Below are 25,365 nucleotides of genomic sequence, written 5' to 3'. Positions count from 1 at the left end.
ATGTAGTCCGCGTTTCCTTTCCCGAAGCGTGTGACTCCTGGCCGTAGGGGAAGGGCGGGGCAGGCAGGAAGAGGCCGTGCTTTCTGATTGGCTGAGGGGTCGGTGGCCGTTGGGGCGGTAAAAGGCTGCGGAAGGCTGGAGGTTGTGGTAGTTAATTGGGTTTTCCTCAGACTTGAGGCGAGAACCAGCATACGGAAGGACGGAGAATCCAGGGTGTGGCAGTCTGAAGAGAAACTAAGGGGGTCGGTTTATGGGTTCAGTGAGCTGTCCGGGTGCCCAAAAAGCGTTCTGAAAATGGACCGACCTGTGAGGCCAAGGTTGGCTTCTCACAGTGACTTTCAGTTTGGAGCTGTTGCCACAGAGACAATCGAAGACGCTCTGCTCCACTTGGCCCAGCAGAATGAACAGGCCGTGCAGGAGGCTGCGAGCCGGATGGGCAGCTTCAGGGAGACCCGGATCGTGGGTGGGGACACAGGCCAGGGAGCTGGGTTTATGGGAGACTGGGCATCTGTCTTTGAGGCGCCGACTTTGAGATTCAGTGTACTTTATTCTTTCAAATAAGTTTCGTTAGTACCTACTGTATGCTAGGTGCTAGGGGTACAATGATGAGCAAGACTCGCCAGCACCCTACCCTTGATTTCAATACGTTATTCTTCCTGCTTCCTGGGATAGAAAGATGGAAGAAAATCTAGTCTCCACTTTCAAACCATGTATATAATCTTTGGAGGATATTAGGACAAATCTGCAAATGACTGGATACAAGTATAGTTATTTAAGTGACATACCAGATAAAATAAGCTTTTATGGGGATAGAAAGGAGTGAAGAGAGAGGTGGGGGTAGGATGAATTAAAGGAGTCCTCCAGGCATCGTGGTACTTGAGGTAGACCTTAAAGGAAGGATGACATTTTAGTTGAAGTTGGTAGGCAGGGACCGTGTTTCTACTAAAAGGGGATAACATGAGTCAAGCCATCAGAATAGAGACACTTCAGGTGAATGTGGATACCATGTCATCCAGGTTGGCTAGAGTATATGGCAGAGTAGTTGAAAGTACCAGAAAGGTAGTTTGGAGAAATTCCATGTGGAACTTTGAATGCCAGGATAATAGGAAAACAAGAAGGCATTGAAGGTTCTTCATATGGGAGTGATATAGCTGTAACCTTTGCCTTAGAAAAAGTATTTTGGCTGGGGGAGGGTATAGCTCAAGTGCTAGAGTGTATGCTTAGCATGCACGAGGTCCTGGGTTCAATCAGCAGTATCTCCATTAAAAACAAATAAATAAATAAATCTATTTACCTCCCCTCACCAAAAAAAAAAAAAAAAAAAAAAAAAAAAAAAAATTGGCTATGATGTAAAGGATGGATTGGAGTAAAGAGAGATGGGAGATAGGAAGACCGATGGAGTCTTTGTCAGTAGTTCAGGTGATAGGGCAGAGAGAATGACATGGGAGGATGGATTCAAAACATTTCAGAAGTAAAATCTAGGGTTCTGCAATGCATGAATTTAAGAAGTGAAGAAGGCAAAGATGACTACCAAAGGTTGAGTCTAGGAATATATTGGCGCCATAAAGAGAAACAGAGACATACATTAAAAAAAAATAAAACAGGAGGAAAAATGACTTGTTTGGGAAAGAAAATAGCTTTGGTTTTGGATCTACTGAGTTTCGGGTGCTTGTAGAACATTAAGAGGAAGGTACGTTTCTAGCACGCTGTTTAAAAAGTAAATCAGAAGAGAGGTCAGAACTAGAGATAAGGGTTTGGGAGTTGTCTCCATCATGATACTGTTGAAACTGTGGCAGAGGATGAGCTCTTAGAGGGAGAGAAGAGAAACAGGTCAGGTACAGTTCCTTGGGAAACATTTTGTGTTCAGGAAAGCAGAGTAAGAAGAAGAGTCATGAAGGAAATAAATGGAATGGTTGGGGAGATAGGAACAGAACTTTAAAAGCCAAGAGGAGAGTTTCATGAAGATGATTGGCCAGCAGTTTCAGATGCTTCAGGGATATGAACAACAGGAATGAGGCTTACAAAAGTGCCATGATATTTAACAATTTTGATGTATTTTCTGACCTTTGAGACAATCATTTCAGCAAGTTGGGAAAAGTAGAAGCCAAACTGCAGAACATTAGGGAGTGACTGATGAAGTGGAAGCAGCGGATGTAAGCTAGGCTTTCAAGAAATTTAATAGATGGAAAGCTGGAGAGATAGAGCCCTAGCATAAGAGAATAGAGGAGAATCTTTTAGTTAATAGATCTGAATATATTTGTAAGTATAGGAGGTGGAGCCAACAGTAAGAGAGAAGTGTAACTCTCATCCATTCCACCTAACTCAAACGTTGGCAGTTTAAAATGGAAAATAGAAATAATTGCCCAGATAATTCAGATCAAAAGCAAAATCAAACCAAACACACAAATGAAACAAAGAAACAAAACCTAAACTCCAGCAAACAATACTGGCTAATAACAAACAATTATGTGTTCTAGGATACTTTGCTTAATTGCTTAAAAACTCTTCTTCACTGGACACTGCTAGCATAACTTCAGCCTCTGTAACGATAAGGTTTTGTACATATATCTACATGTAATGTGTGTCGAGTAGATTGTTAAACTGTCGGGTGCTTGCTTAAATTTTGCAGGTAGTTTTTTTCCCCAAGTCAAATTTTCTCTGAAGATACATGGTAATTCGGCTATATGTAATTCTTTGTGGATTAAAGCTTAAAGTTCCTAGTTCTGTAGGAGCTTTGAGAACTAACATTTATCCTTGTTTCCACCCCCTAATGATATTGCTAACTAAATAGAATTCTATCTGGGGCTGTTCTTTCAAAGAGAAACACAGGCAGCCTAAAATCTTGCCAAGGCATCTTACCCTTCCCACCTGACCAGTGATTTCCCCTCCCCTGCTGCCCAAGTTGGGCTCTGTTCCCTGATTTAAGGGATGTTTTTTCCAAACAAGCCACTTCACAGTAATGAACTTGCTCCTGGGGAGAGGCTCAGCTACCATAGATTTACCAAACAAACTGGTGGTGGAGAGGTGGTGTCCAGCTGTAAGGTGAATCGTGTTTGTAAAGCAATGGGAGTTCTCCAGAGGGTGGTTACTAAACAAACAGTGTTATAAAGACTATCGAAGTTCCAGGAGGGACCTTTCTACTCCTGTCAACAATCCACTGAAAACAGAATATAGGGGTTAGGGTTTTTATCCAACCAAAAATCTTCCTTGAAGCTGGGGGTTCCCAGCATGGTGTAGAGGCCAGCTAGACTAGCTGATGTGTTTACATGCAGCTGGCCAAGTCTTTTATCAGCTGAGACCCACAGGAAGGCTCAAGGGACACTGAGGGGGCTTAGTAAGCCTTTGTCTTTGCATTCAGCCAGCCTCCTTTTCAGGCCTCTCATCTGCCTATGGGCAGTGAAGGGAAGAGCAGGCTTAGCTTGAGTTGTTTCAGTTTCATCTTTCTCACCTCCTGACCCTTTTCCCTTAGCCCCATCATGGCTTTTACACAATGCCAAGACTTCACAGAGTGGTTTTGGTTGCACCTTGTGAATTAGGCTCTTCTTTCCTATTTTGGCAGAGTTTGTTTTTCTCCTGTCTGAACAATGGTGTCTGGAGAAATCTGTGGGCTACCAGGCTGTAGAAATCCTAGAAAGGTAAAGCCCTGAACATACGGCCTTTGTGAGGGGTACCTCTCAGAATGGCTAATGTAATCTTAAAAATATATAAACTAGTTGCCTCTTACCATGAGACCTGGTTTGCACCCTCTTTTATTTGCAAATGTAAATTTTTTAAGCGAGCTATTGACATTGGAGAGGATAAGATGTAGCATACTTTGAAGCACAAACTCCGTTTAGTTTGAGTGAGTGTGGATTGTTTCCTCTCCCCTTTCCCTTTTTTATAGGTTTATGGTTAAGCAGGCAGAGAACATTTGCAGGCAAGCTGCAATCCAGCTGAGAGATAAGACAGAGCCTCAGAACTGGAGGGCCCTGAAAGAGCAGCTTTTCAACAAGTTTATCCTGCGTCTTGTGTCATGTGTTCAGCTGGCGAGCAAACTTTCCTTCCACTACAAAGTAAGGAGTGGGGTCATTCATGGGCATCTGAGTGTTAGAAAGAAACCAGCTCATCCAAAGATGGCTATGAGAAACCTAGGCTAGGTGAGAATACTCATGCGGAAGTTCCAGAGTGTAATTGTGCTTCCTAAGCATACCTCCTACACACACACACACACACACACACACACACACACACACACACACACACACACATACACACACAGAGTCACACACAGGCAGTTATTAAATAGCCTGAGGTTCTGTTCCCAAAGTATAATTAATTGCTGGACAGATGCCATCATTCATACAGGTCACCTTTTCTCCTCTTGGACCCAAGGACAGTTTACATAAGGTGCCTGAATTGCCAACATAGCTATCAGTATTAAAGGAAAACTATTACATTTATAAAGGATAAAATGTTTCCACATGACTATGCAATGTCTGTAAAGTATCATTGACTCAACAAATATTTATTGTCTTCTATGGCCAGATGTTGCACTAGATGCCTTGGTTACAAGAGTAAAAATATTGTCTGTGCTCTCAAGGAATTTATTATCTAACGAGAGAAGACAAAGGTGAATAACGTCAGAAAGTGCTCTGATCAGTATAAATACAGAGGGTTATGAATGTACCTCATGAGCCTTGGAGAAGCAAGGAAGTGTATGTAGAGAAAATGACTTCTTGAAGGGGAGATGGGTGAATCCTTAGGGAAGGGGGAGAAGAGGTAAGGAAAGCAGAGGGAACTGTGGGGGGAAGGGGAGGGAGATTCAGGTACAGGAAACAGCATGTGGGTTTGGGAACTGCAAGTAATTCTATAGGACAAGTGGAGGGTATAAGGGAGAGTTACCAAGAGAGAAGGCGAGATAAAGGCATGGGCTAGATTGTGAAGGGCTTTGTATACTATGCCAAGATGTATGACCTCTATTCTGACACTCTGTTCTCCCTTTCATTCTATGTTGGTTTCCTTTGCTCAGATAATCAGCAACGTTACAGTCCTGAATTTCCTCCAGGCTCTGGGGTATCTACACACCAAAGAAGAACTGCTGGAGTCAGAGCTTGATGTCTTGAAGTCCCTGAACTTCCAAATCAATCTGCCTACTCCCCTGGCATATGTGGAGATGCTTCTGGAGGTTTTAGGTACTTAATTAAGTGTGTCAGGCATATGGGTAGGAGTCTTCCATAGAAAACAATAAGAATGTGCCCAGGGATTTGAGGGCAGTGGGCAGAACCTGCCAACGAGGGACAGCAGGAAGCTGGCAATGACTGAGGAAAGTAGTTCCTTCTAGTATTTCTCAGGGAAAGAAACACAGGTCTCAGCACCTGGGTTTTATTTGGGCTCATTAAACAGTCTCTTATCACATGATCAAAGAGTTGATTTTATAGAGAGGCATAAGGGGTAACAAACAAATACGCTCTAATTGTATAAATACTGTAGATGGAGGTTTCTCTACCTCTCCCTTTGTCCTTTAAAACTGACCTCCAGTGAAAGACATTTCTTACAGTAGAACATAGCAACCAGGAAGCACATTAGCAGCTCAACAGCTTTGTGTCACATGACAACTGTGATTTTGATCAGAGATGCACATAATGCTCTTTACCATGCACATACTCCATTTAGGATACAATGGCTGTTTGGTTCCAGTCACACGGCTGCATGCAACCTGCCTGACCCTGCTCGACCTAGTGTATCTTCTCCATGAACCCGTATATGAGAGCTTGCTGAGGGCTTCAATTGAGAACTCCACACCCAGTCAGCTGCAAGGGTAAGGCAACTCCTTTAGTATAAGGTCTTTCCAGAAACAGGGAGTCAGGAACATACCAAAAGAACTTGGGGAATGGAATTTACCTAGCAAGGCACCCAGTCCACAGATAACCTGCATGAATTACCTAGTTCTAATTAACTTCCAATCTGTTGCTTGGATGCAGATGACTGAACCCAATCAGCAAAACCCTAAAGGCTTTTACTTTTAAATTTAAGTGACTTCAAGTAATTAACATCCTTTCTTTCCTAGTTCTTCTTTTATAGCTGCTTATAATTTGAGATTACTGAACTGCTTTTATAGTCACTTAGGAAAAAAAGCCAGTCAACAAGGTTGCAACTTGGACAAAAGTATTTGATTTCTGTGAAGTCAGACTAGTAAAAAGCCTCATGGTTACATTTATTAGGGAGACGGAACAACAAAAGGCTCATACACCATTCAGACAGGAGGCTCAAGTTTTAATCCCAGTTGAGTTGGGGGAGGTTGGGAGAGGGGGTCAATTAGTTATTACTTGACCATTTCCCTCCACATCTAAAAATATCCACAATGATCAACATAAATAACTCAAAGTTGAAGTACCATGACTCTAGGATTTAGATCAAGTTTCATTCTAGTTCCAAAATTAATATGGTTTTAATCACTCAGGGAAAAGTTTGTTTCAGTGAAGGAAGACTTCATGCTGTTGGCAGTAGGAATCATTGCAGCAAGTGCTTTCATCCAAAACCATGAGTGTTGGAGCCAGGTACGCACCACTGAGCAGGACCAGCATGGTCAGAATTCATTTAATAGAAAGCATTCTCCCATCAGTTAAAGGAAAACAGAAGACAAGTTATAAAAGTGCCAAGACCTAGGATTAGAACAAATGATTAGGATTTGGGAGTGAAAAAAACTAGGATAGGACTGGATAATGTTCTCCAGTTTTCCCCTTATGAAATTGGAAATGGAGGCCCAAGTTCAGCTTGTTCATTTCCCTTGATGATGATAATCTGCTAATGTTAAAAGTCCAGTAAGTATATCCTCCCAAATAGAGAAAATGTCAAGACCCAAATATCCCTCTCATATTTCATAAAACTTATCTCCAGCAGAGGGAAACGTCTAGCAGAAACTTTCCATGCTGACACTATCAGGGCAAAGGTATCCTAGTGTAATCTGGCCATTGGCAAACACTGGGATCTGGATTTAATCTTCTCTGTAAATTCAGAGAAACAGAAAAATTTACATTTGGCTTGAGAGAACAGCCCCGGGGCTGTCTGTGTCTATTTGTACACTAACACATGTTTATTCAGTAATAAGAAATCTGTCTCTATTTCTGAAGGTTGTGGGGCATTTGCAGAGCATCACTGGCATTGCTGTGGAAAGCATTGCTGAGTTCTCTTACACAATCCTGACTCACAGCGTGGGAGCCAACACTCCAGGCCGACAGCAGCCTATTCCTCCCCACCTGGGGGCCCGAGCTCTGAGGGCTGCAACTTCCTCCAACACGTGAGGCAGGTGCAATCCAAGTATAAACAGCCTTCTGTCACTGCACCCAAACCTCCCTTTGTTTACTTTCATACTCAGGGTACAAAAGCTTCAAGTATATTTTGAGCTATGTTGTATATTCCAACTGCATGCTTATTCTTCTGTATCAGAGAAAGATTTAAGGTGGACAAGCCTGCCCTTCTTGTCGTATCAGACTGAAAATGTCAAAGAGCTGGGAGGAGATAGAATATCAGTGAAATTAGTTTATTTTTGTTTAACAAGATATTTATGGCTTTTCTTTAACTGTTCATTTTATTACGAGAGAACATCAGAAATGGAATTTAGTATAAACCAGGGGCTCAAAAACTGAGACCATCTGAGTGACGCTAACTGAGCATCAAGGAGGTAGCCTTTATTTTCCCTTAGAGTTAGTTTAACATTTCTGTTCTTTTACTGAGATCTACACAAATAGGGCTTTCTCTACAGCTGTCTATTTTTCCATTAGAGTCTTAAAAAAACAAAACCCCATCTCTAAACATGTTTCAGCAGACTTTCCACATACCTGCACTTGAACTCAATTCTCCCAGGATACAAAGTACTCTATTTTAGTTAAAGAAAAACCCAACAGTGCACCTCTGGGCAGTTATCAGACTTCAGTAAATCTTTTATTACAAATAATTAAATCTTTCCATAATGTCTCAAACAGTATCAAACATTGTTTCATATCTCTAACACAGAGCAGAGTAGGCATTCAGTACTAGAACCGAGTGAGAAGTGTTAAATTTCAAGCTTCTGATCACATCACAAGGTGACCAAAGCTTATATGTCATTTTCTCACGTTATCCAACTGCATCTCACACATATCGTTGTCTCAGTGGAGACAGAAGTTTCTATTTCATATTTTAAGTGCAGGAAGTTGAGAGATAAAATCCAGTGAAAACACATCAATCTCAATTCAACTCAGTTTTTTAAAAAAAGCAAACTTAAATTAGTTGTTTTGAGGGGACAGAAGGAAAGGAAGGCATTGGGTTAATAGTCAAAACTATGACAAAGGCTGGTCGCTATACATGGCATGTTGTAGCTCTGCACACTATATGTCATATGATATTTCAAAATAAAGTGGCTTTTGTGGATTTTTTTTTTTTGGTATTGTAAACATGTGCTGCTTAATAGTACCCGAATTTAATTTAAAACTTTTTTTTTTTTGCAAACAAAACAAAATAAAGCCTTAAGGCAAACAGCCCCCTAAGGAAAAAAGAAAGTCAGTCATTTGTTATAAAACTGCGAGGATACCCAAGCAAGACCCCACTTCAGATTTGTCAGCATGAACTTGAGAGCTTTTGTCCACTGTTCCTCAGAGTTAAACTGGGTTTTGATGGAATAGGAGCCACCACTGCCTCCTGTGTCTTCAATCTTGCCTTTCTCTACATCCATCCTGCAGATGGACACAGCAGAGCTCGTTAGTAACTGAGATCTGAGTTAAGTCAGTTCAGGCAAAAGGGCAGGGACTTGATCATGGGACCATTCACGTCATCTTATCTATTAGAGAACTCTTGGCAAGGAACGGTAGTGTATTTTGGATTTGCTTGAAAGCCCCAAATCAAGAAGGCTGTCACAAGAGCCTCATTGTCATTGTGGAGTACAGGGACAGGACACACACCCCAACAGATGAGATGCCTGTAACAGAGGGTAAGCGAGGGTTACAGTTCTCCTCACTGTTTTCCTAGGCACCCCTCAACTGATGGGGAGAGAAGGGAGGCAGAAGAGAAGAAATGCTTTGTTTTGGGGTGACAGAAGCAGCTCAGCCTTACTCTCTTGAATTAAGGTCTCCATCTATCAATCCTATAAAATTTGACCAAAGGAAGCCTTCCTGTGTATTTCCAAGGGCATAAGGGAAAAAGCCTTCCTGAAATTGGAGAGCAGGCTTGAGCTCTGTGCCAAGAAAATCCCCCACACCATCTAAATCAACATTCTTTTTCCTCCAGGGACCAGGTGGTCACATTCTATCCTGCTTGCAGTGTTGGCTCAGTCTTTGCCCATCAAGTCTCATGTGATTTTATTCCATTTTCTGCTTTCCCACCATGTATACTCATTTTGCCTCCATTTTTACTGTCCCTTCAATTCTGCTCGACTTGGTCCTACTCTAGGCTCATTAGCATTTGGGGATACTGACCTGTAAGGAAGACAAAAACGTGTCTCGCCTTTCTCAACCTCTTCTTTGAACTGCTGCACACAGTCCAGGAAAGCCACCATTGCATGGTCAAACTTGTTGTCCCAGAAAAACCGCAGCCCCCCAGAACAGTATAACGGCAGCTCCTGCCAGAGGAGAGAGAATTGGCTATGGATGTGGCTCCAGCAAAGGCTACCAGAGGTTGTTCCCAGTCCTATCAATCTTTCAAGCCATGCTGTCTGTATTCCACAGGCAACAGTAACCCTGGGCAAATAACAATGCACCCAGAACTGTTTCACCATCAGTGGAAATGTATTAAACATCCACTGCACAGTGATGCCGTCCCCATCCTGGTACACACATTCCCCTCTGATCTGCCCATATCCCTTCTCAACAAACTGTAAAAACTTAAATTTTCTCTACAGGCGCCAAAGAGCTAATACTGAACTAGACAAGACATTGAACAAGACATTGGCTTGTCATGAGATCTGTCTAAGAAAGAAATTAAGTAATGCCATTATCAAAATAAATCTTTTTGCCAGGAGGTACAAGGATTCTATATTCCAGTGAAAATGGGGCTTCCTAGAGTACCTTAGATTTGTCTGTCAGAGACTCCAGATATGAATGGTTTCCATAGGGAACAAGTCGATACCTAAAATGGAGATGCAGACAGAAATGGATATAGGACTCCTCCTAAAGTGATTACTAGGATATTATAACCCAGTGATTTTCAGTCTTCTGCCACCCAATGGCCTCTTTTATTATTCCCACTCCTCTCTCTCACCTCTCCACAGGCTCCATGTTTAAAAGATTTTGTTTACCTAACAAACTACATTTATTATATAATTATCTGAGGGTCTTTTATGGATGAACATATGTTTTGGCCTAGATTTACAAACAAAAACTGAAAAATAGCTTTAGGAACACTAAGGTTCTGGAGACAGGAGATTGGGGACCACTGCTATGGTCACGCAGTTCAAGGACTGGCCTATTGGAGGAAAGCGCCCGTGGCGAGGGGAAAACCAGAAGCAGACAGTCCTCAAAGCCAGAATACTCCCTCCTCCACAGTGGACAAGAGTACCAGGTGAGAGATACAGATTATATCAAAGACGTACCACACTCAAGAAAGGGCTACATTTCTTACCTCTGAAATTTCAGACCCATCTTATTGGCCAGTGCATGGAGCAGCAACACTGTCTGGCCCCAAGCAGCATTAATCTCATTCCATTCCACAGGAACACTGGGCAGGCGACCCAGTCTGAAGTTATTGATTGTGCCAAATTGTCCACTGTGCCTACAGAAGGGCAGGGAAAAATATAGGGAGAACTTAAAATGTAGCGAATTTTGAAATTTCCTGCTCTTACCTCAAACCTACTATAAATCTCTCTCCTTATCTCCATATTCATATAGCCAAGTTCTACTTGGTACTTTAAATACATGTCTAAAACATGAGTCACCATGTCTCTCCCTGCTGCTCAGATGCCAAAGCAGAAACCTGGGCGTCATCCTTGAACGCTCTCTCCCACCTCCCTCCCTCCTGGAAAACCACCAAGCTCTGTTGATTCTACTCCTAAGCCTCTTAAATCTGTCCACTTCTCTTCAGACTCAATGTTACCACTCTAGCTTTTCCTGTTTAGATTCCTACTAACAAGTTCCCTCACCAACAATCTTGCCCTCCTCCCCAAGTCATTTCTCACATTGCAGGTAAAGCCGTCATTCACAAGTGCAAATGTACTTACGTCACTTTTCTGCCTAAAATGCTTCAGGGGCTCCCTCTGCCTTTTGGATAAAGTCCAAATCCCTTAATGAGGCCTACAAGATCCTTTAGGAATTGGTAATTCTCCAGTTTCATATCCTGTCATTCTCTCCTTTATGCTCAATCCCCAGTCACAATAAGCTCCTTTCAGTCCAGTGGGAGATTACCATTCCCACTTTCCTCTGTTCCTTTGCACATGATGGTCTCTGCCAGGAACCACCTCCCTCCTCTGCAGACTTATATTCCACATCTCAGCTTAAACATCAACTTCCTCTAGGGGAAACATTCCATGCAGCCTCCTCAAATTGGGTAAAGTGCCCTTATGTGTCCCCACAGCACCCAGGGTTTACCACCACCAAACTGTATTATAACTGCCTGTTACTGATCTATCTCTTCCACAAGATTACAGAAACCAGAAGGCAGAGTGCATACTGCTTGCTGTTGCCCTCCCAGTGCTCAGCACAGTGCCTACCACGTAGCAGATGCTCAACAGATACCAGTTTAAATGGATAAAATGTCAAATACATGAATAAACAAATGACTCTGGGGTAAGAAATCAACACCAGGCAGATGACCAGATTTTCATGTGGCTGGAGGCCTCCTATCTTTCCCTTTCCTTGGAAGAATGGATGTTATTAAGCTCTAGAATTCCAATCCCCTGATTGTGCCTATGCCATCAGAAGGAATGAAAGAAACCTAGATGGGGTGAAGATAGCACAATCCTATTTCATGGGAGGTGGGTACTCTGGCCTACTGATCAACAGCTAACGCCCAGATATGTGGTGTTGCAAGATGTTCCTCACCCTCTAGCCCTCATTACCAAATGTGGAAGGTCGCATTAAAGACATTGGTTTTCTTCAGCTTGTCCAGCTGCATCTGGGCATAACGCATCTGGTTTTCTACACTCTTCAGCTCATCATCCAGTTCCAGCTGTTGTCGTTTAAATTCACTGTATTCCCTTTGATACCTGTGAACAGCCAAGGTGGCCACTGAAGGATGTTAGACTGGGGGCTAAAATTTCTCTCCCATCAACCCTCTTAATGATTTATTCTAGTGATTATGGTCATGTCTAGTTACAGTAGCTTTTTATATTTGGCATAGATCCCACTCAAAGGAACATACTTGCCCTAGCAGTTTTGCCTGGGAGGGACAGAAATGTCTCAAATTTCAGATGCCCATATGCAAAAAGGGGAGGAAAATAGGACTCTCCCAAACCAGGACCAGACACTTCTTGGATTTCTGACCTTTTCCTGAAGCAAGGTGAGTTAGTCAATGATAGTTTCTTCCCTGAACTGGCCATAACTGAACTTCTGTAATTTCACCTCTATATTGTTTTTTTTGTTCGTTTTTTTGTTTTGTTTTTTTGGTGGAAGAAGGGTGGAGGTAGGTTTATTTATTTTTTAATGGAGGTTCTGGGGAATAAACCCAGGACCTCGTGCATGCTAAGCACACATTCTACCATTGAGCTATACCCCTCTACCCCCTCATCCCCTGTACTGTCTTTTAAATGGTTAGTATACATAATTTCCAATGGAACTTATGACACTATCCTGTGAAAAAAATTAACTTTTTTCTCTGTCCTTCACTTCCCACCTTTAGTTAGTGTGGACACTGTCTCCTCCATTAGAGGGCTCTCTCAAGTCAAGAGCACCAACAAAAATTTATGAGCTGAAAGAACAAATGTAGCCAATATGCTCATCTTTCCAGAGGGGCAGACTAGGTTTACTGGCTGACTTACCCAAATGAGCCTAGTTCCGTACAGGACAGAGCTGTGACTAGGGGCCTAGTTCTCAGCTATTTAACCAATGTTCTTTTCACTTAATCATCCTGACCCTTCAAAAGTAAGCCTCCTGACAAACCTCTAGAAACAGGGCCTGGGAACAATATGCAGGATCTAGAGCAGACATGCTGCTGAATGACAGCTGACTGCAGTTTACAAACTAATCAGACACATTCAGCTGAAAGCCATTTCCTTTCCGGAAGCCTTGAGGGCAGGAAGATGTAAGAACAGGGTGATCACTCACTGAGCTTCCTCCTGATCCAATCTCTCAGCCTCAGCCTGGACCTTCTCGAGATTTTCTGCCACTATCTTACGGTTCTTTTCCACATCTTCCAGCTCTTGGATCAGCCTCTCCTCTTCTAATGCCAGCTCATTTAGCTCCATCTGGAGCTGTTCGCTGTCATCTTCATTCATTTGCTCTAACATCTCCAAACAGCGTCTGCCAGGGACACAGGCACAGAATTCTTACCAGAGGGAACCTGTATTCCACTGACCTGAGTGGAGCATAGCTCATGGGTAAGGGCCACACAGTCTCAGAGTAGTGAGAACTCTTAGACCCAGATCTCTGTTTCCCAGCCGAGGCTCTGAAGGCACTCACTTGTAGTTCTGACACTCATTTTCAGTGACGTTCAGCTGAGTGTCCAGCTGGTCTAAAAGAGTATCTGTGCATTCCTCACACAGTGGGTGATCCACATCTGTCTGGCCTGACATGATGTCAAAAAGGTCCCCAGTGACCTGGAAGCATGGGAGAGTCAGGGTAGGGCCTGCCCCACGCTATCTGCCCAGACACCCCCTCTACCAGGTAGGCCCACTGCTTGACACCAAAATGAGGTCAACTTGCCTTCAGTCTTCGGCTGAGGTTCTCCATGGTGCCGCCATCAGATGCCTCCCCGATCAGAGTGAAGCTGTTGGCACTTTCTGTAGACATCATCCTGCAGACAGCCCCCCGCCCACGGGCCACATGAGGGAGCAGAGAGGCCTCCTCCACCTACTGCAGTGCCAGTGGCAGAGACTCTCAAGCACCGGCTGAGGGGCCTCAAGGCGTATACCCACTCCTAGCCCGACTGACCTCCCAAGGGTACCTCTCTCCCAAGGGAAGGCCATGCTGGTCTTCCACAGGGGCACTCAGCACGAAGGTTGGCCTGGATGGACTAAGGAGGGAGAGGGGGCATCAAAAACTGATATATATGTGTCTATAGTAGAAAAGGAAGGAGAATCAGGAAAGACCATTTAAAAATATTATACCCCTTGCTAGCAACCTTCACATGCATCAAGACTAAGAACCTGAACATTTAATTAACATTAGCTATCTGAAAACTTTTCAAGAGCCCTTTTATTAGACAATTATGCTCTCAGCTTTTCTTCATCATGAGAGCTATGGTCCCTTCCCACTGTGTGAACAGCTACAGGAAAAAATCAATACTGGAAGGTGATGGGCCACGTGTAAGGGAATGATACATCCTTTCTGGAAGAGCCAAAAGGCTAGGTGATGACTCATCTCCATCACCTGGCTCCAGGTCTCAATTCTGGGTTCAATTCAAATTCTACTGGCCTTTGGCAAGGAACAGGGGGCTGAGGAGGAGTAGGCACCTGGCTGGGGGGATGAATCTGCGAGAGACACCATCCTGGCGAGTTTCAATAAATGGCTCCTGGGAAAGAAATAAGAGGGCATTAGAGTTCTGGCAGCTTAGAGGTGGACTCTATTTCTCCAACAGCCTCAGAACTATTTGGCTTTACTGCTGATTGATAACCACAAGACTTGATAAACCACAGACTTAAGAAATGGGTGTTATCTAGCCAATCCTTGGACACATGCACTAAGAAAGAACACCGGGTTCAGACAAACCCCAAGTCCCACTTGATTTGTTGCGGGGAATAGCATTTCCTAACTGTGCCCTATTATAGTTAAATCTGCATTTTCTCAACACTTACCAGTTGGGGTAGAGGAGACTGCCCTAAATCATGGCACAAGGAAAAAGCCAGAGCAGACTGCAATGAAGTTTGCCATGGCACGGAACAAAGTAGATAATTTATATTTTCAATGCTTTGATATAATTTATATATGATCAAAATCTTATGACATCTATCTTTGACAATGAAAATATCACTGATGTTATCATAGTTTAAAAAGTGACATGCTCTCTAACAATGACAACCCTTTCTAGTTAGTGTAATCAAACAATGTGATGTCCAAACCAAGATACTTTCCAGACTAGAGAGAAGTGAATATTAATAATTAGCTAGAGTAATAGATGTAAACCAAGAATGCCCCGGGATGACCTGGATATATAGGTCGTCCCATCTCCCACCTACAATGGCTTATAATGCTGCTTCAAATAAAGAAGAGCCTCTCCATATTTTTGAATGGATGCCTCATTCAGTAACCCCACGACCTCAGATGCATTTCTGTATCTCCAATCATCCAGTGACCTGATCATGCAAAATGTCTCTTGTTAACCAGAGATCCTACATGTCTGAGGGTTCTCGGAGCACCAAGTACCCTGCAGAAACTCACTTTGCTTTCAGGGTTTTCATACCTCTCCTGAGTTAGCCTCTTCCTCCTGGGTCTCTCCTGGTTTCACCTGGGCTGTGGCAAGTAATGGAGCTAAGAGCAAGGAAAACAGTGAGTCTTTCAGAAGGAGTCTTATCAGAGTAGGAGCAGGTATGCAAAGTATGAGAAAAGAATAAAAAATATTCTCATCACCACCCTCACCTCCACTTTTTTCTTAAAATACCACTTACACAAGGAAAAATCTGTTGTCTTCTTCCCCTTCCCCTCAATAAATCAGACTAAGGAACAGTTACATTTTTTTCCAGTATAATGGTATGATTATGTCTTTAAAAGGACACTTTATCTTTCAAAAATACTTACTGAAATATTTATAGTATTTTTAAGTTTGGGATTTGTTTCAAAGTAATTTAGGATGGGAAGGGAATGGATGGGGCTGTAGATGAAACATGATTACATATGCATTGATCATTGTTGAAGCTCGGTGGTGAGTACATGGGGATTCGTTATAAATTTTGAAGTTTAACAAAAGTTAACATCCCCTCTACCCCAGAACAACTGGGAAGGAACATGAGGGAGCTTTATGGGAAGATGAAACCTTTCTACACCACAACGTAGATCTGAGTTACATGAGTATATCCATTTGTCAAAAAAGTATAGCTAAGATATGTACATTTCAATGCATAACATTTACCTTTAAAAGGGTGGGTAGTAAAAAGCAAAATAATTGAGTGGAGATGGGAGTGGAGGTATAGAGAACACAAGAATGGCAGAATGTGGCTAATTGTTGAAACTGGGGTGATGGATATAAGGGAGTTCATTATGGAATTCTCTTGATTGTATGTTTGAAATTTTCCATAATAAAAATTAAAAAATATATTAAAGAGTTAATTCCCCTCAAAAAAGAGATTGAGTAGTAACAATAATAGTTAACATTTACTGAGTGCTATTTCCCCAGCATATTCCTAAGTATTTATGGTCTTTGTCATATTTGATACTTACAACTACCTTGTGGTCATTTTACATTTTACAGATAAAGAAACTAAGAAACTAGGGCTTAGAGAGATAAAGTAACTTGCAAAAAGTCAGCTAGTACATGACAGCCAGGATTTAAATCGAAGCAGGCTGACTCCAGACCCATTAGCTTATTTAAACTGCCTATCCAGTCCTTTTTTTTTTTTTTTTTCTAAATTCATCTCATTTCTTAGGACTTTGATAGTGTTCTTCTACTTACCAGCTGCTGGCCACTGGGTAAGTCACTTAACTTCTGTGAGCCTCAGTTCCTCATGGGTAAAATGATAATTTTACTACAACTCCATAGGGGAGTATAATTGTATTATTCTACAAGGGTTGTTGCAGGGACTAACCAAAGTAATGCAGTTAACGCACCTGGCATATGGCAAGTCCTCAACAAGTCCCATTTATTATTATATATACATACTCCTTTACTCTGAAACAGCAGGAGCAAAAAATTAAGTTCCTTTCCTTGCTACAGAAAGCTCTCAGAAGCACAGTGTCGGAACTCCTTAATGTTCCCAATAAGAAAACAGGGAGCCAGAGAGACGAAGCGACTTTTCTAGGCGTGTCTTTACAGGCTATGTGTAGTCCCTAAGACCTTCATCTCCAAAGCTGCCCACTTTCAACGATCTTGACCATCCTCTCCCCAAGTGTCTCGCTGACCTGTGAGCTCCTGGATGGTGACACGGTCCAGGATCTTGAAGCTCGTGTCCAGTTTTAGGGGCTGGCTGCAGCGCTGACACACGAAGCTCACCTGCATGGTGCTGCTGGTTGTCTTAGACCCTTCCATCCCTGCTGCAGTGTAAAGAAGACGATGTCAGGAGAATCGGCGCCCTTGAATCCCCCGGTCCTAGGCTACAACCTGCCTTGCTGTTGTGGTGGAGGGGTAAAATCCCGCCCCGCGCCATTCCCCGTAGGAGCGGTAGGACACCAACCGGACCTGCTTCCAGGGCAGCCCCGGCAAAGGCAGTTTACAGCCCAAAGTGAGGGAGGGTCTGCAATAGAGGCCGTCAGAGTTCCCAGATTCCCTTCTAAGGTCGCGTTCAGCCCCTGACGCTCTTTACCTCGGGACCCGAACCCCGCCACACTGGTCCGGTCTACCGCGGGGGCATCGTGGCCTCGGGTCTACCCGGGAGCGAGGCCTCCAAAACTGCCATCTCCCAGCCTTCAGCTACTTCCCGGTCTGCCAGCGGGACTTCCGCCGGGACCGGACGTGACGTCATGACGGCTGCAGCTGCTCTCGGGGTGGGTCATGGTCCACCCGCTTCCGCCCGGCTGCGGCCTCTAGAGGCTGAGCTGGGAAACGCGGCAGGCGTGGGCCAGTGGACTGGCGTTGCGGCGGGAAGTGGAACCTCCGAGTTGGGTGGAAATCTGGAGATTCTGCTGTTTTCTAACTTAATGACTTTTCTTCAGATTTGTCTCTTCTGAGCGGAGCCGCTTTAGCTATTCAGTACGGTGTTTAACTATTCACCTTGGGAGAGCTGGGCTGTCTTTCAGACGCCCAAGAGTGTGGTAGACATACTTGGAGGGGAAAGTGAGGAGGTAAACTTTATTGTATTTCATTTTATGTTTTAAAGTTTCAGTTCTTAATTAGGGAAAGTCGAACATTTCAGATATTGAAACGTATTATAAAATTATAAAACTAAAACATTTTTGTCTTGGTGCAAGAATATCAGTGGAACAGAATAGAGTTCAAAAATAGACGAAGTACACAGGAAAATTTAATATGTGATAAAGCTAAGATTTCAAATCAGTGGGAAATGAACTATTTAATAAGTAATGAGTGGGACCAAAGAGCCATGTAAATGAATCTTCTACTTCACTGTTTACACCAAAAGAATTTCCAAGTTGATCACAAATGTAAACGTCAAAAATACAATAATTAAAGGTAGTAGATGAAAGCATGAGTGAATATGAATGAATATTTTTATAATCTTGGAGTAAAGAGGGTCTGTCCAAGCATGTCATGAAAATCAGAAGCCAAAAGGAAAAGACTGAATTTTACTTCTTAGAAATTAAAACTTTCTGAGCTATCAAAAACACTAAAAATTTTTTACGAAAGAAAAATATGGAAAATAATTGCAGCTCAGAAGACAGAAGGTAAATTTCCTTAACATACAGAAGTCTATTAAATCAGTAAAAATACAGATAGGCTGTTGATGAAATGGGCAAAGAATGAGAAAGCACCTCACACAAAAAAAATTGATTAAAAAATTAAAAAGTATTTCATTTCACTTGTAATTAATGGAAATCAAACTTAAGCGAGGCAGCATTTCTCATTTTTGAGTTTGGTAAAGGCCAAACCAGTTGATAACATCCAGTATTGATTGAGGAGCATTTGGGTAACTGTGTGTAAATTAGTATAATCTTTTGGGAAGTCAGTTTGGTAATGTCTATCAAAATTTTAAATGTTCGATTCTTTGATTCATAAAGTCTCTTTCTAGGAATTTTCCTAAAATTGCAAGTTATCAGATATACATGTACAAGAATGTTCATGGCTAAATTCCTTCAATAATAGGGATTGTTTAAATAAATTACCTTATTATTCATTCAGGAGATTACTACACAACCATTAAAAAGAATAAAGCAAGGGAAAAAAAAGAATGAAATAAGTTGCTTTTTACATGGTTCGTTTGGCTACTTTGGAGAACGATCTGAAGAAGGGAAAAGATAGAAGCAGGGAGACCAGTTGGGAGGTTTTGTGTGAATTGAGGCAAGAGATGCTTGACAATTGAAATGAGAAAAGTTATAGGCAGTAAACATATGATTCCATTTGTACAAAAAATAACATGTAGTATATATTATGTGTTATGTGATATGAGATGCAGTGAGCTATGTCTTTCACTGGACCATGGGACAGAGACTTTTGTGTCATAAAAGTTTGTGTTGTTAGGTTTTTTTTTTACGATAAGCCTATAATTCATTTACAACAAAATTAAACTTTTACAGAAAGATAATATAACAATACAGGAAGTTAGGGCAACAGTGTCATGAAAATTACCCGTAGTCTCATCACACTATAATTTTTATTGTTTTCCATTACAATGTTTTTTCCCTATGTATTTTAACAAGGTAGTATTCATATTTGTAATCTACATATAATTTTTGTATCTTGGTTTTAAAATTTTACATTACATAATAAATATTTCCCCTGTTGTTACAGTTTTTGTGCTTGTCATTCTCATGACTGCATTACATTGCATCAAGTGCTCTACCTTACTGTGTTTCTTTGTTGCTGGAAATTTCCATTGCTTCCTGTTTTGGTGATTACAATAATGTTTCAATGAAGAGCTGACTGTTTCCTAATGGTAGAGCTTCATAATTGGGATTACTGAATTAAAAGAGTTTGGCTATTTCATGTCTCTTGATTAACATTAGCAATTATTTTCCAAAGCTGTTGTGCATAATTATATTCAGCCTCCAGTAATGTATGAGAGAGCCTGTTTCACGACGCCTTGGCCAGTATTAGGTATAATATAGTTGAAGAATGAGGGCAAAAAAATGGCACTTCCTTGTTATTTTTAGTTGACATCATTTGTTACTTGTAAATATTGACTTGTAGTTCCTCTTTTGTGAAGTTTGTTTGTTCTTTTGCTCATTTATCTACTAGATTCTTAATATTTTTCTTAATATTTTTCATTAATTTGCATGAATGGTCTATTTAACTAAGGAGTTTTCCAGATGTGCAGATGTTTTAAATGTTTATGAAGTCAAATCTGCTTTTTCTTGATGACTTAAATTGCTCAGAAAATTGTTTCCAGTTCTAGAAGTGACTTTCTATTAGTATTTTAAATGTGTATGATCCTCCTATAATTAGTATCAGATATATTATGAGGGACTGGATTGATTTTCTCCTGGTATTGCTAATTAGAGGTAGACTTTACAACCCTTATTCCTCTTGGATCTTTCAGCTTGAGACCCCCCTCTAGAGGAGATGAGTGGAATCATCCCCAAAGAATTCTCACCTAGCCCTGTTGTAGCAGGTTCATAGTCCTAAATTTCTTCCTGTGTGGCTGCCATTAACGCCATCTCAGAAAGGCGTAGAGATGTAAAGGGCTTCTAGAGAGGTAGGACTTAACAGAGATGACAACTTTGGGTTTGGAAGTCTAGACTGCCTGGGTTCAAAACCTATCTTTGTCATTCACCAACTCTGACTTTGAGCAAGTTATTTAACCGCTCTGTACCTTGTTTTCTTATTTATAAAATGAGAATAATAGTATACATCACAGAGGGTAGTGTGATGATTAAATGAGCTAATAATAGGAAGCACAAGGAGTAACGTCTGGCACATAATAAACTCTTTTTGTGCTCTACTGCTGCTTGGAGAATGTGTGACGGTCAGTATCTGTAGTGCCTGAGAGATTGTGCGTGGTCAGCAGCAGCATACCATAGGTCATCAATTCAACAAATATTTGAACAACATCCTGACAACACTTTTGATTTCAGACTTGTCCTCTCCCGAGTTATGAGACAATTCATTACCCTTGTTATAAGTCACCCAGTTTGTGGTACTTTGTTATAGCAGCAAAACAAAATAGTAGGTATGCTAGGGAAAATAAAAGGAGGATGATGTGATAGAGAATAAGAGGGGGCAAGGGTGGGTGGAGTTCCTTCAACTAGGGGATTCAGGTGGGCTTCTGTCAACTACGAAACCGTCAAGTGTGTTAAGCAGACAAGAGACATGATCTTGCTGGTTTTTTAAAAAAACTGTTTACTGAAGTATAAAATACATAGAGAAAAGGACATAAATCATGAGTGTCCAGCTCAATGAATTTTCACAAATGAACACACCGGCATAACCAGCACTCAACTCCCCTCCCTCTTGCCACCATCCAGTTGCTACTCATCTCAAGGGTAAACAGTATCTTCTAACACTACAGATTAGTTCGACTGTTTTTGAATTTCATGTAAATGGACTCATACAGTATATACTTTTTGTTGTTGTTTCCTTTTTTTTTTTTGCTTTTTAAATTTAAATTTTGTTTTTGTTTTGGGGGGTAATTAGGTTTATTTAAATTTTTAAATGGAGATACTGGGGGCTGAACCCAGGACCTCGTGCATGCTAAGCGCATACTCTACCACTGAGCTGTCCTCCCCTAGTATGTACTCTTTTGTGTCTGATTTCTTTTACTCAGTATTATGTTTGTGAGATTCATCCATCTTGTTCATCCGTTCTCAATAATGTGCAGTATTCTTTTGGGTGAATAAATTTAGTAATGTATCCTACTGTTGAGAGACTTTTGGGTAATTTCCAGTTGGGGCTATTGTGGCTAGTACTATGAACGTTCTTGTTTATGTGTTTTGGTGAATATATTTATGTGTTTCTGTTAGGTATGTTCCTAGAGATGGGATTTCTGAGACATATATATTTATTCAGCTTTAGTAGATACTGCCATAACTATGGTTGCCATATTAGAAGGTAATTTTGGGTGCTGAGTAGAAAATAGATGTAGGGGAGGGTGGCAAGAGTGAAAATGGAGACCAAGTACGAGTCAATTGTAAGAGTCCTGGCAAAGGATTACAATGGCTTTGACTAGGAGAACAAGTGAGGAGACGGAGAAAAAAATACAAATACGGAGTTCATTATACAGATAAAGCTGACAGGACCTACTGATGGATTGGATGTGGGAGATGAGAGAAAGACTGGACTCAGGGTTGATGGTTAGGTGTTTGGTTTGAACAGCTAGGTAGACAGTTGTGTCAGTTACTGAGACGGGGAAGAGCAGTAAAGTAACAAGTGTGCGGGAGAATCAAAAGCTTTGGTTTGCTCCCATTAAGTTTGAGATGCCAATTAGCTATCTAAGTAGAGATGTCAAATACACAGTTGGTGCTCAGTGAAGCTGTCAGGACTGGAGATTAAAATTTAGGGCCATCAGCATACATATGGTATTTAAAGTCATGAATATGGGTAATACTTCTTAGGGAGAAGGAGCTAGCAGGGGAAATGAAGTCACCATAGAGGCTGGAGGAAAACTGGAAGAACAGCTTGCCCTCTGTGTTTTAAAATGGGGAATGGCTAACGTGTTGAGTACCACTTAGAGGTTCGAGTAAGATGAAGAGAGGTGACTACCGGTGTCATCAACATGGAAATCATAAGTAACCTAATAAGAAGTATCTAGTCAGGATGTAGGGTGAGAAAGCCATTTTGGAGTGAATTGGAGTAAATGGGAGATGAGGAAGTAGGTTAAGAGACAATAATATTGTTCAAGAATTCTTGCCATGAAGAGCACAGAAACTGAGAGATATTCAGAGAGGAACCTGAGTTCAAGAGAGGGTTTTTCTCAAGATGGAAGATATTTGTTATGTTTGGAAATCATTCAGCAAAGAAGGGTAAATGTATTCAAAATTTGTAGATACTGACAGGCATATGTAGAATAGATAAACAAGATTATACTGTATAGCACAGGGAAATATATGCAAGATCTTGTGGTGGCTCACAGGGAAAAAATGTGACAATCAATATATGTATGTTCATGTATAACTGAAAAATTGTGCTCTACACTGGAATTTGACACATTTTAAAATGACTATAACTCGATAAAAAATGTTAAAAAAAAAAAAGAAGAGTAAATGTAATATAGAAAAAAGAATGAAGAATCACTGGAGCACAGACCTTGAGAAAATGAAAGGGAATGGGATCCAACACACACAAGGAAGAGTTGGTTTTTGATGGGAACAGGAGTGTTTCCTTCAATGAAAGAGAAAAGGTAGAGTCTTTACAGGTTGGCAAATGAAGTTGTCATTTTCTTCTATTTTCCCAATCAAGAATGAGCCAAGACAATAAGTTGGGGGCTGGAGGGGAGGGATATTGGAGGTTTAGGAAGATGAGAACATATGACAGTCGTTTGGAGTGTGGGAGAGGAGCCTTGTCAGGAGCATGTAGTAGGATCACAGGCAGTGTTGTGCATCCATTTGAGTCTTGTGAACTTGAATTTAAAGTGAGACCAGTCATCAGTGATCACGTTTGATTCATAAGTACCCAGGAATGCATAGAGATTGTTAAATATAGTGGTGCCCTCAGCAGTTGTTCCCTGAATAAACAAATGAGTGGACATCACAGAATACATTTGAATAAGGGAGGAGGAAGGGAAATAAAAAAAGGAGTGTGTATGTCTTCTTACAACTTACTTGAAGAAGACGAAACTAAATTATTTGAGCACAAAGCCGTATTTCAACAACAAGCACAAACATACTACATTTTCAAGTTGAAGCTATTAATTCTGAAAGAAATGCAGGGAAATGACACACTTAAGATAGGATACAGTTAATATGGGAAAGCATTTCTGAACTTAAGTTCCAGATCAGAGTTCAAAAGTTACTAGGGATAAATGTTAACAGAAAGCTGAGGTAAATGGGGGAAAACTGTTAGATGTTAATAAGGAAGATGGGTAGTACAGGCTATGTTGTATGTGGCCTTTAATAAGTGGAAAAGGACTTTGAAAGTGGGAGGTTAACAATATAAACTAATTATATGGTTTAAGGAGTAACCTCCTCATGATATGTGCTAATAGGTAGCTTATCTGATCATGACTACTGTTTATCTAGTGCCTGCCTTGTGTCCAGGCACTGTGCTAGTTCTTTTACCTATATGTGATTTTCAGTATTCATAAGAACCATACAAAATTACATACTATTTATTAATAATAATTAAAATTCCATTTTACAGATGAGAGAATTGAGACTCAGCATTTTAGTAATTTTCCTAAGATATCCCAGTTAGTAAAGAGCTGAGGTGGGATCTAAAGCCAGGTTTCCCTGATTCTAACAGCCATAGTCAGCCACACTTCATTTAACTGTAGTATTCCCACCATCTCCCTTGTTCTTAACACAGAGATGTGCCCAGGATAAAATGTAAGTCAGATGACCTGCCTTTGCACTTAATTCAAATTATTTCCTAACAAGCTTCCCCACCCCACTCCCACCATGCCCCCACCCTCAGCTCACTAACTAGTCTTTCAAAGCCTCTTTCCTTCCCCAAGGCATTTGCCCGTGCTGCACCCATACCTTTGAAGGCTCTTCTCACTCTTCCCAAGGTAACCCCTTTACACCCTTTAGATTTTAGCATAATTGTCACTTCATCTGAGAGGCCTTTCTTGGCCGTTTTATCTAAAATAGACAGACCTCTGGTATTCTCTAGGTCGTTTTTTCCCTAACATTTGTCAATCTTTGCAATTATGTTGTCAATTTACTTTCTAGTCTCTTTCTCCAGTAGTAAGTCCCATGAGACCAGAGAACTTGAGTCGTGTTTACTTTTAACTTCCCAGAACTGTGCTGTTCAAAACAGGAGCCACTAGCCACATATGGTTACTAAGTACTGCAAATATGGCTCCTCTGAATTGAGATGCGCAAGTAAGTGCAAAATTCATAATGGATTTCGAAGACTTGGTGTGAGAAAATAATGTACAAGAGCTCATTAATATTTTTTATATTAATTACATGAAGAAATGATATTTGGATAAATTGCGTTAAATGATTAAAACTAATTTCACTTTTTAACGTGGATACCAGATTTTAACTTACGAAATGACTCATTATATTTCTAGCCTCTGGGACACTGTCCCAGAGCTTGGTCCATTTTATTGAGTGAAATTACAAATGTTAAGAGACAGACAGAATGAGTGAGTTAAGAGATGCAGCCTCTGCCAATGGATACAGCATTGTCCTGTAAGTCAGGAGTCTTGAGTTCTGGTCTTGGATTTACTGGAAACACTCACTGTGTGGCCTCGGACAAGCACTACCCGACTCAGGCATCAATTTGCCCATCCTATCAGGCAGTTGATCTCTGAGATCTCGAAGTGTATGAGAATAAGCGGCTAAGTGGCAGAGAAAGGTGGGGAAGCCTGGTACAATAGGACTTCTATTTGGCTTCGCTCAAGGA

The 25,365-nt window shown here is 41.3% G+C and overlaps 2 protein-coding genes across 6 annotated transcripts; one reads left to right on the top strand and one right to left on the bottom strand.

Annotated features, from left to right (window-relative positions):
- The first annotated feature begins 100 nt into the window (after nt 1-100).
- CNTD1 (cyclin N-terminal domain containing 1) lies at nt 101-7,280 on the top strand. Its single transcript, XM_010968960.3, has 7 exons — nt 101-463; nt 3,560-3,635; nt 3,884-4,052; nt 5,009-5,171; nt 5,653-5,797; nt 6,440-6,536; nt 7,110-7,280. The coding sequence occupies exons 1-7, from the start codon at nt 295-297 to the stop codon at nt 7,278-7,280; spliced, it is 990 nt and encodes a 329-aa protein (XP_010967262.1). The 5' UTR covers nt 101-294.
- BECN1 (beclin 1) lies at nt 5,346-17,700 on the bottom strand. 5 transcript variants are annotated; one of them, XM_010968966.3, is made up of 13 exons: nt 17,552-17,700; nt 17,151-17,282; nt 15,499-15,566; nt 14,552-14,610; nt 14,044-14,112; nt 13,803-13,893; nt 13,560-13,696; nt 13,206-13,400; nt 12,002-12,148; nt 10,570-10,719; nt 10,017-10,077; nt 9,429-9,571; nt 5,346-6,641 (listed from the first exon to the last, which is right to left on the bottom strand). In XM_010968966.3, exons 2-13 carry the CDS (start codon nt 17,275-17,277, stop codon nt 6,602-6,604), a joined length of 1,287 nt encoding a protein of 428 aa, XP_010967268.1. In that variant the 5' UTR covers nt 17,278-17,282; nt 17,552-17,700; the 3' UTR covers nt 5,346-6,601. The 5 variants fall into 5 exon arrangements, with proteins under 5 accessions (XP_010967268.1, XP_010967263.1, XP_010967264.1 ...); XM_010968961.3 differs by lacking the exon at nt 5,346-6,641 and adding an exon at nt 7,894-8,690; XM_010968962.3 differs by lacking the exon at nt 5,346-6,641 and adding an exon at nt 7,894-8,690 and having other exon boundaries at nt 17,151-17,279.
- Nucleotides 17,701-25,365: the final 7,665 nt, after the last annotated feature.

The sequence above is a fragment of the Camelus bactrianus genome, chromosome 16 (assembly GCF_048773025.1).
Source record: "Camelus bactrianus isolate YW-2024 breed Bactrian camel chromosome 16, ASM4877302v1, whole genome shotgun sequence".
Lineage (NCBI taxonomy): Eukaryota > Metazoa > Chordata > Mammalia > Artiodactyla > Camelidae > Camelus > Camelus bactrianus.
This window is presented reverse-complemented; position numbering and strand designations above follow the sequence as displayed.